Genomic DNA, 12,888 nt, shown 5'->3' with positions numbered 1-12,888 from the left:
ATTATTATAACATCCTGAAATTAGTTGCCAAAGATACTGGGAGAAAAAGATATGCAGTGCACAGATACCTTCATGAGTAAGGGGCAAAGATCTGAATCAATCTCGTCTATGATTTTTTCTTGTAATAAACATCATTTCACTAGATACAAATATTTACTTTTTTCCCTCTCAGGGCTATTTTATGTGCCAGATCTAGTTACTTTGCTGCTATGCTGAGTGGAAGTTGGGCTGAAAGCTCCCAAGAGCACATCACTCTTCAAGGGTAAGCATAGTTTTTGCAAGTCATATGGGAGCAAAGGTAGGCAATTGAAAATCACTGCAAATATGCAGCAACCATGCTGCATACAAAGCAATTCATAATAATCTGCTGTGATACTTTTTTTTTCTTCCATTTAATAAATTTCTGGAGTAGTATTTTGACTTAGTTAGTAGAATACAGTAGTTTTGATGTTTCTCTTAAATTTATCAGTTGGGGGGAGAAAAAGGGGCCATTCATCAACTTCATCCTTTTCCATAATCCACATTTTAGTGTCCCACAGCCTACATGAAGGTTTTTTTCACTCCTCTTCTATTTAACCTCACTTATGCCACAAAAATGTGCCCTATATAGCTGAGCTGTCTCATAAATTTTCATAGCTCTTTAGGATGCACATTTAGGGTATAAAAGCAAATCAACTATTCAGTTTGTAGGTCACTTTTAACCAATGTGATTCAGGATCATAGTACACTAGGAAATTGAATCATGGCTGGAAACATTTTGTCCACAAGTGCTCAGAACAATATTGCTGCTAGTGTATAGCAAATAAAACTCTTCTTGAGTCTTATTACATATTGTATGGATGAATCAAAGACTTCGGTGTCTCTGGGGATGTCAATTCTGTTCCTTTCAACACCTCAAAAATTGTATATAAAATTTCCATTAAATATTAGTAGCTGTTATCACATAATATGTAATACTGCATTGCAAAGTGTACCTAATGTACACTAACCCTGATGCCCTGTAAACTAATGGCAACTAATATGGCATTCAGGTCATTCAGACCCACTTTTCTTTACAAAGAACCATGTACATTATAGAGCGTTAGAACATGTATACACTTTGTCTTGATATAAAATGGTATGACCGAGCAATCCTCCCCTAGTTTTTACTCATTTTAAATTTCCTATTTTAATAACATTTCTGTGACATCATGAAAAAAGTTTTGTTTTTACTCATTTTATTTTTTTTAAACCGCTAAAGCAGTTGTTGTAATATCTTTTATGCTATATAGTGAATTTAAAAAAAAATCAAATGACAGTGTTGTTTTTGTATCTTGCCCGCATCCTACCCTCAGTAATTGATCTCCATCTTTCTAAATAGCTAAGGAATTTCAGTCATTATTTTTTAGTAAAGACTTTTTCCTGAATATTGTTACATTTTTTTACAAGCATGTTTAAGTCTAAATAATATCTTGTGGTTTCCAGGTATTAAGAGCTGACTAGATCCATTATTGTACTACTACTACCTTTTCAAGTTCAGTCTTCTGCTTTGTGCAGATTTTCATGCTGTCTTTATAAACACTTATGAATAAAGTGCATATGGCTTATTCTAAAATAATAAAAATGCTGCTTAAGATAACAGCTGTCAAGACAGCAGGGAAACCTTTTCTTGCTGTTTTTATGGCTATCCTGTGTGCTAATGTAGAGAGAGACAACTGTGTTGATTTTGCTGCTTAGCATGTTGCAACCAATTTTGTTCTTTGTTTTTAGTCATCACTGTCTGTTGCTTCAACATGTTTAATGTTTTAAGAGGTCTCTTATTAACATGTGTGAGTAGTTCCCATTTACTCTAATGGCCATGGCACCTGCGTGTTTTGGAAATTAGATCTTGAGTTTAGGATTAATACAATAATGTAATTATTTTGAAAATTCTGTTCACCAATATAAATCCTGCTTCCGTTCACTTTGATGGTAAAACTTCCATTATCTACAATGGTGGAAGATCAAGCCCATAGAAACTTTCTAAATATTTTGAAATCTGACTTCTTACTATCACAGTGCAAATGACAATACATTTTTATAAAAAAGTAAAGTTTAAATACACTCTTAGATTTAAGAAATCCATAAAAGTAAATTCTTCTTAAACCTATACAGTTAACATAAAGAATGGAGTGTTTTCTAGTGATATATCTTAAGATGAAAATACCTTGCTTACGCACACAACGTCAGTAAAAATAATCTTTCATTTAGAGAATCACTATAAATCTCAGTAACAAGTAATTTTACTCTGGTTATAACTTGAATCAGAAACGCTTGCATTATGAAGCTGCAGTTGGACTACTCATATTAGTGAAGTTACTCACAAGCTGAAGTGCCATAGATTAAACTTGGAAACTGCTTTAATTTTATTATAGCAGTGTTAGTCCCAGGATATTAGACAGACAAGGTAGATGAGGTTATATATTTAATTGGAACTGAAGAAGAGCTCTGTGTAAGCTCGAAAGCTTGTCTCTCTCTCTCACCAACAGAAGTTGGTCCACTAAAAGATATTACCTCATCAGTCTTGTCTCTTTAATTTTATTAGTTCATTTCCTTTCCATAATTTTTCATAATATGACCAGATGACACATCAACCTTCTGAATCATTTTATAAAATATCAGCAATAGATTTTATTTTGAACATGCCTCTTGTAGTGATTTTCCTTTCTATTTTACAGCATAAACCCTGTAGAAATGAATGTCCTATTGTATTTTATATATGGAGGAATGCTGGACTTCCCAAACAAAGCTGATGCTGGGTATATGTCAAATTTTATTATTTTTAATTGCACTTCATGCCTATTTTGCTTTTTCTCAGTTCAGATTCAAATGGAAAATGCATCATATAGTATAAATAAGACAAAGATATATCAAATGTAATGATCATTGCATCTAAACATATTTTGAGGAAATTTCAAAAATAATATAATTTTTAGATGGATCGTGTTGTTTATTCAGCAGCTACTGGAAAAGTTGGACCGGCAGCCCTATAGAAAATTATATGGGGAGAAAAATGTTTGGGAAAACAAACAGTATAGCCTTTTATGCTAAAATAATTTGACACTTTGTGCTGTATATTCTGTTTTTACTCAGCTTTTAGAACAATATGGACAAAGTGAGATGATACTTTGTAACAAATATTTAGACTGTAATATTTGAAAGAACTTTTTGAAGTAGTGAGATGTCCCACTGTTTGTAAAATAATAGATCCACAGAAAGTAGTTGAACAGTAACATGAAACACTTGCAGGCAATCTTTTTTAAAATGTTTGGTCTAAACCCTCTCCCCAACATATAGCTGGTGTAAACAACCCTACGGAAATCTGTAGATCTTGGGAATGGTATAGAACTCATCCATTAAGGTAGCAAGCTGCATTGGAGCCATTCCATGGCTGCTAATTCAGCCATTGCATATCCCCTCACTATATCCAGCAAGGAGGTTTTGGCATCTGCAATATCATGGATGCACTGGGCCCACTCCCAAAATGTTCCTCGGTGGTTGCACCGATTGGAGCTGTTTTATATAGCTCACAGTGTACAAGCGTACACACACTCTGGGTTGTTTTCCTAGGTCATCTGCTCTCCCCCAATTCTTTTCTGTAGAATTGCACTAATTCTGTTACTCACGGGATTCCATGTCTATTAAATTGTAGTGGAGTGGTTTAAGATTTGTAGGGTTTGTTCATAAACTTAGATGCTAAGGGTTACATTTGCTGGTTGGATGTTACTAACCTATAATATTACAGCATCAGGATCACAAACCAGTAAATAAGAGTTTTGAAATATTCGTTGTAATCTGTTATATAGAAGCTGTTCTTAAGTTTGCTAGTAGATGTCAAGAACATAATTTCTGAAGAGTGAAAATCATTTGTTGTTCAAAGCTTATTCCCCCAATATGACATGGAATTGTATTTAAAATGCCCCCTACAAATCCTTGCCTGGAATGGGCCATATCATAGAGGTATTATTTATTTTACAAAATTAGTAGTTTTGTAGTTTGTTTACTATGCTTTTCTGTTATTTGGAAGTGACTCTCATCACTGATGTAATTCTCAGATGCCAGACTACATAACCCATAACATCAAATATAACCCTTGTAATGGGCAGCCGTGAAATGCCTAAATCATCCTACTGCAGCAACTAGAAAAGAGCACTTGCCCTCAAAATGGAGAGGTACTGAAAGCCCTGTAAGAAGTTCTGTGAGCTTCAGCAAGCAGCTCTAGAGGGTCACTCTGTTAGTTGTAGGGTTTTTTTAGCTAGGTTTGTTTCTGTTTGAGGACTGTATTTTGGAACATTCTAGACCAGTGGTTTTTAACCTTTTTTTCATTTTCACACCCCTAAAACATTTTGAATGAAGGTGCTGACTCCTTTGGAAATCTTAGACCGTCTGCGAACCCCCAACGGTCTGCAGACCACGGGTTGAAAACCACTGTTCTAGACATGTACCATGTACTTATACTTATTCAATACACAGTGGTGTATAGAAACTTCTAACTGAGAAGAAAAAAGGGGTTGGGAGGAAGTCATTTGGGTTGTAAACTGTCTTGTAAGCAAAAATGGTGATTTTATGATTCCTATCATTACTGCTCTCACTTCAGTCGAATACTCAGTGTTGCTGATATGTATGGGCTAGACGGACTGAAAGAAGTAGCTATCTATATTCTCAAAAGAGACTACTGCAATTTTTTTCAAAAGGTATGTGTATATCTTTCAGTTTTACACTACTGTGTGAACCAAAATGCCAGTTGGGGTGAGTGGGGGGGCAGAATTTAATTCTATTAGAAGTCAGATTGTTGAGATGTTTAATTGGACCTGAAGAAGAGCTCTGTGTAAGCTCAAAAGCTTGTCTCTCTCACCAACAGAAGTTGGTCCAATAAAAGATATTACCTCATCAACCTTGTCTCTTTCATTTTATTAGTTCATTTCCAATTTAATAACAAAGAATCATTCTGTTACTACTGAGGGTGCTAGGCCGGGGTCTGTAGTTCCTACACTCTTTGTAATTCCATCAAGTTTAAATGGGATTACTAATGGAAGTAAGGCCTGCCGGGTCAAGTACCTATTTGTATAACAACAATGAAGTAGGCAGTTTGTAAGCCATAGTAGAAAAAATGCAGTATTCCACTATAGCAGTTAAACTTATATTAAATTCCTTAGAATATTAGCCATTGACATGTCACTTTATATTGTTTGGGGTTGTATACAGACATGTTGCATACTTAGAAGTATATTTTTCAGGTATTTCTGTTCAACTGAAAATTGAAAGTTGAAAATTCAAGATTTTTTTTTTTTTAGTTGAATGTGCCCATACATTAGGCCCAACCCTGCACCATTGCCACTGATTTCAGTGGGAGCAGGAGTAGGCCCATTATGCATAAATTCCCACAAATGTAAATATTCTGGTCACTGACAATGTTTCAGGCTAAACTGAAGACTTGTATATTTGCATGTTTTCTATAAGTCAGAATGAACAGCAAGTATGATTATTTTCTCACAATTTTAGCCTATTCCTGGAAGGCAGCAACATGTGCTAGAATGCCTGGCTATTGCTCATTCAATGGAAGTTGAGAACCTTTATGCTGCTTGCATGAAGTAAGTGAAATAAAATGCATTATGGTTTATGCTGTCCATTTTCACTGTTCATTCTTTAAATTAATGCGTTTTGACAGACTGAACATAATTTTGGGAGGAACTTAAAGTTCATATTTTAATCTAGTTTTTCCATGAAAACTCATGGGGCTCATTTATGTTAGCAGAGGTGAAGATATTACAACAATAGTTTTATAAAATTTCATCTATGTTCCTTATTTAATTAAGTAAAGCTCTTATTTTAACAGATGGATAGTAAAACATTTTGTGAAATGTTGGTCAGAGAGGAGCTTTGCCAGTTTACCCACTGAGCTTCAGAACAACTGTCTTACTGTGATGATTCAGTCTTTGGTAAGTATGTATCTAGTGAGTGCTTACATGTATGTTACTTTAAAATTGTGCTTATTTAGCTTTGCAAAGGAATTAAAAAGTCAATTAATAGTAAACATGCCTCATTAAATGTATAGTATATTAATCATAGTAAATGAAAAATCATTATATAAATGAAAACACAAGAACAAACATTGACATACAAATACAGTCACACTGATGTTTCATGGAACACATGATGATGGGGAAAATCTCAAACCACTCCAAAATATAGCCATTTAAGAGGAGTTTATCAAATTCCGTATTCTGACAGAATAGTACAACATTATACCTTCAAATAGAGAGAAGGAGCAATTGTAGTAATTGTCAGGTTAATTCTTATACCAGACACCACAGGTGAAACTGGCCTGATTGAAGTAAGTAGGAGTTGTACCACTGACTTAATGGGTCCAGGAGGATTTGACCCCAAATTTTAATTTTGGAGACTTAGCATAAGCTGGTTGGTGGGTTTTTTTTTCCAGGCGAAAGTGTTTTGCTATCAATTAGTGGTTACGAGCCATCTACTTATAGGCAGAGCCCGTGTCTGTCATGGAGGTCATGGATTCCATGACTTTCTGTGACCTCCATGACTTTTGCAGCTGCCAGTGTGGCTGACCCCAGGGCCGCCCAAGCAGCTGGCACCAGGGACAGCTGCTCAGGCAGCTCCGGGGACAGCCACACCAGTCGCTGCTGGAGCAGCTCTGCAGCCAGCCACTCGGGTGGCCCCACAACCAGCTGCACCAGCCACTGCTGGAGCTGCTCCGGGGACCACCCGAGCAGCAGCAGATGTGGATGGCCCAGGGACTGCCTGAGGAGCAGTCCTGGGGATGGCAGGAGCAGCCGCAGCTTGGCGGCCGCCGGCAGCGGTCCCAGGGTCGGCCGGAGCAATGGTGGGATTGTGACCCTGGGGATGGCCGGAGCAGCCCCTGCTCGGTGGCCCCCAGCAGCTGATGCCTCTAGCCCCCTCACCCACCCGAGCAGCAGCCCTTCAGGGCAGAGCAGTGGCTCCCCTTGGGGACCCCCCAGATAAGATTTAGTCGGGGTATTTATAGTACAATCATGGACAGGTCACGGGGCTGTGAATTTTTGTTTATTGTCCATGACCTGTCCATGACTTTTATTAAAAATACCCATGACTAAATCATAGCCTTACATATAGGGAATTAATCTCTCAAAATTTAGTGTCTGTAATTTTTTATTGTCTTAGCTTAATATTAAGCTGTTTTATCTTCCGTTTCACAAATTGTCAACATTGATATGACCTCTGAATGTATCCATCTTCAGACCTTACCAGTTGTTGTTAGTGTTGTGTGTTTACGTTCAATTCATAGTGCCCGAATTTGCAGATTTTCCACTCTGGTATTCGTGGAATTAATACCTGGGCTGATTTAGTGGGTCAAATTCAAATCAGAGTTATGCCAGCTGAAAATTTGAGCTAGAATGTGCACTGTATCACAGCACAAATAACTATAGTTTTTTACCCTGAAAGCTATCTCTGTCAAAAAGTTACATGATACCTAGGATGAGATTCTCATCCCCACTCTAGCTGCTTCACACTGGCTAAAGGGGCTGAAACCGTGTTAAAGAAGCTCTAAACGACCTGTTTTTAGCTGGGTATGATTTCTCCTGTGCAAGCACCGTGGAGTCAGCCATAGTGCTGTCTTCTGATGACCCCCACATAAGCCCTGGTGTAGGGTGTGTGATGGGGTCAAGGTGAGAGGGGTGGAGTTGCAGCATGCAGTGCTGAAGAGATTCTGGGCAGTGCTGAGGCCCATCGGGTGATCCTGGGCAGCTGACAGGCCTGTGGAATCCTCTCCAGCCCCAAGAGCAGCCAGGCTCGAGAGGACACAAAGGTGGTTTAAAGCCATCTTGCCCCCATCCTGTTCCTGCTGGGCTGTGCCTCTTTGTTGATGTCTAGTAAGGCCTCACAATCATGGAGTTGAAAAATAAATCAACATGCTTCTTCCACTCTCTTTCTGCCTCCCTAAATCCTATGTGGCATCTATTCCCAACATTTCCTGAGACTGAAAATTCTCTAGTGGCCAATGGGGTTTTGTATATTTTAAAAACTGCAAAAATGTTAAGGCTGCTTGGCAAAACAGTCTAATATTTATAGATATTTATTTTACTTGTTGTTCTATTTTACAAAAAACTTTTTATACTGTGCATAGTACTTCTCAACAGTTAGACCCAGTCTGTAAATCTGAGCTTATTGGTTCTTTCATCTGTCAATCTTAGACATTTTATGTTTAAAAGCCAATTAAATATAATAATGGAATGCTTTCTTCTGGTATGCACAATTTCCAAACTGTACAGGTGTGAGCTTGAGTAGAATCACTATTGGCTTTGTGAGCTTTCATTTAAGCAACATTAAAGGCAGCACAGAAGCAACAAATTTTCCAAAATACTGAGCTGTTTCTCTTGCTCCTGTATAGCAAATCTTGAGAGGAGTGTGAGGTATATGGAGAAGTAGACTTGCAGTGGAGAGACTTTGATGAAAAGCCACAAAGATTGGTACAAGAAACTAAAAACTTCTAAGCATGAGTGCCATTTAAAACCACGTTAAGGGGGCTTATCTTGGTAGCCTCACAAACAAGTGTTTGGAAGTAACCATTTTTTAGAAAAGAGAAAGAAACTTCCTCCTAGAACAAAACTATAGTTGTTCAGTTATCTCTTACCCTAGAGATAGATTATGTCTGGAGGAATAAGATGCAAATAGGCCCAGTCCTGTAAGGTGCTGATTTAACTGTACGCTGTGGAGGTATTTCATATTTCACTAGAAGTGCTTAATGGGCATTGTGGGAATTCAGCACCTTGCAAGAAAGAGGTAGATGCTCCTCATCTTGCGAGTAAGGACCTGATCCTCCACTATTAAAGAGGCTTGTAATTGAGCCATTGGGAGCAAGATCGAACCCTAAGTACATGCTAATCCTTTATTTACTTTTATATGCACATATGAAAAATAGGCTTTGCCCATAACAAATGTAAAAACAGTTGAGTGAGGACTTGCAGGAAGTTTACTCCTACTTGGAATATACACAGAGAAAATACATGCTGTGTTTTTCTTTCTCTGAGCTGAAAGTACTCAAGCTTTCTTGGTAAGTGTGAATTTGAACTTGCAACACTTTTCTGTTGTGTTTAGTTGAATTTAATGCTTTTCTTTTCTATAGCAATCTAACTAAGATTAACCAAATTTAGGCTTTTTAAACCATCAGTATGTTTTCTCTTTCCTACATTGTTTTTCACTAATTTGTCTTTGCTTTCTCATGATTAACTCTCATTCCATAACAATTAGGAAACTGTGGAGAGAACTAGAAATTTTGATTACTATACAGGTTTACTACTACTTTGTTTCCATTAGGAAGAATACGCAAGACCCTGCTGGTAGAAAACACTGTTTACCTTTTGGCAGCATTTTTAAACCAAGCTAACAGGGGGGAAAATAATAAAGCTTATTGAGCATATTGTATAATTTATCAACTGACCTGGGAGGTCATATGTAGTAGATCTTGTTATCCACCAAAGTAAAATGGATTAAGATAAATTGTAAATTACTTTTAAGGTGAGAATTAGCAGGTGGTGATATGGGCATTGGTGATGAGGCCTATATAAGTACTTAGGTTGGCAGTGAAGCATCAAAATCACAGTATAACTAAATTAAAGGGGAGAGAATATTAGGAAACTAACTGTTTAAAACAAATAAATGCCACATGGATCAGCTCACTCCTTCCTATGGAAAACTTGGGAATGGGGAGGCTAAGTGAGGATAAAATTCTGTGAACTCCAACAGTTGCTTCATTGGACAGGGTGCGGGAGGCTCCTGCAATGTCTCCCAGCCACGTAGAACTCTCCCTGCCCTTTATGTCAACATGGCTATCACACTCTCTTATGACTTAGTATTATCCTTTCCATTTAACTTTCCTATGAGATTCCCCTTACTAGTTTAGTGTTTGGCATTTGTTTGTGAATCTGCCTTCTCTCTAGGCAGCAAAATATAATGATGAAAAGAGGGAAAATATAATAAAATCCCATTATGAAAACATTCTCCCCTAGCATCATCAGAGAACAATAGAAACAATTGAGCCCATCAGACTTAGTAACTTAAAAAAAGATAGTGGAGTATGCTAATATTAAAATCCAAATATAATTAAGGTAAGCGAAATTAATAGTAAGTGTAAGTGTTCAGTAAATTAATAGGAGCTATTTGAGAAACAGCTTTTTCTGGATGTCTATTCTAATAGATAACTATTCTAATATATATTAATTGCTTTTATTTTAAGAACCACAAGAATGCAGCTTCTCTTTTGATGGAAAGCGACCGGCTGCTCGGTAGTCTTCCCCAAGTGAAATGGTCTGAAACGGGTCTGGCCTTGGCATCTAGGCTTCAAGAAGAATGCATAACATTTATTGTAACAAACTTCCCTCATATAATAGAGAGTGAAAATTTTCATATTTTCTTGCAGGTAAAATGCTTGAGTTCTACTTTTTTCAAAACATATGCATTGTATTACACTTTCTTGTATGGGAGTGAGTTCTTCCCAACAACTTAGGCTGTTAACTTACTCAGAATGACCTCAGTGTCACTTTACAAATAATTTCACATAAGAATTTAATATTAGGGCAGGGGTCAATTATTAGGGCATAATTAATTTGAAAAAAATTAAGACTTTAATCCTATGTACAGTTACGTACTTCAAATTGAGCAAGTGTGGGTAGTTCCATGAAGTCAAGGGTACTACTCTTGTGTGTAAAGTTAAGCATGTGCATAAACGCATCATAAAGCAAAGTCCAAGGTAGCAGCATGCACATGCCACAATGTCCATTGACTTTTTGAGTTGCAAATGTGCAGCACTGCTAAGGGTTAAAGATTAATTGAAAGAGTTCCCTGCAGTATTTCCTGGTAAGAGCTTGTCTAATTTTACCCAGCACTGCATTTCCCTAACAAGACAAAGATTTGGCAAGGTGCTCTGATGCATCAATAATTAAAAATGGATATATCAAAACTGCCTTTCTTATTCAGATCTGAATGGAAACACTGTACACCAAAGTCACAATGGTCACTTTCTGTTGGGTAGTGTTTTTCATATGAAATACACATTTATTTTAAATGACTCCCTTTTCATTGTTTCCTAGGCACAGGCAATGAGCAGCAAACCTGATCTTCTAGAACAAGTTTTAAAAGCAATTGAGAAAAACATTAGCATTGAAAACAGTTGCTTTCTTCTTATAGCTGTGGATACTTTGTTGAGCTCCACAAATGTGAAGGAAATGGTAGGTTTTGCAGTAGATAATAGAAAAAGAATAGCTCACAACACTTACTCATTTATTTAAAAACTGGAGCTTCTTTTTTTTGGCGTAGGAGTTCAAATCAAGTTATGCAATTTGGGCTCTCTGACCCCAGTACTGCAGTTGGATCCTTGCAGGCAGTCCATCACACCTGTGCAAAGTCCTGTTGAAAACACAGGACCTACTGGCATTTGTGTATAGCGGGGTGGCCAACCTGAGCCAGAGAAGGAGCCAGAATTTACCAATGTACATTGCCAAAGAGCCACAGTAATAGGTCAGCAGCCTCCCATCAGCTCCCACACCCTGCTCCCAGTGCCTCCCGCCCAACCACAGCCCTGCTGATCAGCACCTTTCCCTCCCTCCCCATCAGCTGTTTCATGGCGTGTAGGAGGCTCTGGAGGGGAGAGGAAGGAGCGAGGACATGGCAGGCTCAGGGCAGGAAGGGGTGGAGTGGGGGCAGGGCCTGTGGCAGAGCCAGGGGTTGAGCAGTGAGCACCCCCCGGCACACTGGAAAGTTGGCACCTATAGCTCCAGGCCCGGAGTTGGTGCCTATACAAGGAGCCGCATATTAACTTCTGAAGAGCCGCATGTGGCTCTGGAGCCACAGGTTGGCCACCCCAGTGTATAGCAACATTATATTAAAATAATAAAAAAAAAAGGTAGTAGTACTTAGCACTGCCTGTGGCAACACTAAGTGTTCCAGGCTAGCACCAATGACTAATAACATTGTGTGGGAAGACACTACTAATGTTCACTACCATTGTAAATATGTGACTGAGAGAGAATATTTAAAAATTAAATAACCTTAAATTTACTCTAGGGGACAGAGTTTATTTTTAATTAATTTACTTTAAAAAAACCATGTGAATATGAGGGTTTTGTTTGCTCTTCTTTTAAGCAAACTCTTCGGCGCAAGGACTGCATCTTCCTGTGTTTCTGGAAAGTGCCTATCATGTTGTGGGTGCTACCACAATCTAAATAATAAATTTTAAATGAAAATTGACTGTGATGTCATGAGTGACATGTGAATGATAGGAGACCCTGATTACAATTTATAATGTTACCTGCAAAAAATGTTAAATCTTTTCTTAAACTACTGCAATCAAGTGCTATTATAGACTTACTCAGTAAGAGTGTGAACATTTATTCAGATACATTTTTGTCCCCCCAGAGAATTTGACCTTGTAGTGACAGAGCTGATAGTAAAAAGCTCTGAAAGGATTAATTTAAAAAACGAATGTGGTGGCTTGTGATGCTTTAGCTTCTGTGGGAGTGGCTTAGTTTCAAACTGTATAAAATTGTGGGGTGGGGTGGGGGGGAGAACAATAAGCCTTCATAAACAACATCTACATCTACTAGGTTATTGTAAAATATAAATGATGACATCATTGATCTATCTTAGGGAGTAAGTAGATTCTGAAAGGAATAATGACTGGTTGCTATGACAATGTGCCTCTCGCCAGCTGCTGATTTGTTACTCGAACACAGGGTTTTACATGCAAGATCCAGGCTCTGCGTGATAAGCTGTGGATCTTCCTGGTTCAGTCTTTTTATGCTGTTCGTCACACAGAAAGCTGGAAGCTGATGAGACCAGATCATCAAGAGAAAATACAAGCAGGTATGCAAG

At 37.9% G+C, this 12,888-nt stretch overlaps 1 protein-coding gene across 1 annotated transcript in view; it reads left to right on the top strand.

Annotated features, from left to right (window-relative positions):
- Positions 1-12,888, top strand: part of BTBD8 (BTB domain containing 8) — a gene marked incomplete in the record, with an annotated part of 62,102 nt that overhangs the window by 31,132 nt on the left and 18,082 nt on the right. The window contains 8 exon segments of the mRNA XM_034778711.1: positions 173-262; positions 2,697-2,777; positions 4,616-4,712; positions 5,521-5,609; positions 5,855-5,957; positions 10,256-10,438; positions 11,109-11,246; positions 12,750-12,879. Of these exon segments, the coding sequence (XP_034634602.1) occupies positions 173-262; positions 2,697-2,777; positions 4,616-4,712; positions 5,521-5,609; positions 5,855-5,957; positions 10,256-10,438; positions 11,109-11,246; positions 12,750-12,879 (911 nt within the window).

Source organism: Trachemys scripta, chromosome 8, assembly GCF_013100865.1.
Source record: "Trachemys scripta elegans isolate TJP31775 chromosome 8, CAS_Tse_1.0, whole genome shotgun sequence".
Taxonomy (NCBI): Eukaryota; Metazoa; Chordata; order Testudines; family Emydidae; genus Trachemys; species Trachemys scripta.
The sequence above is the reverse complement of the archived record's forward strand: the minus strand, read 5'-3'. Positions and strand labels throughout refer to the sequence as shown.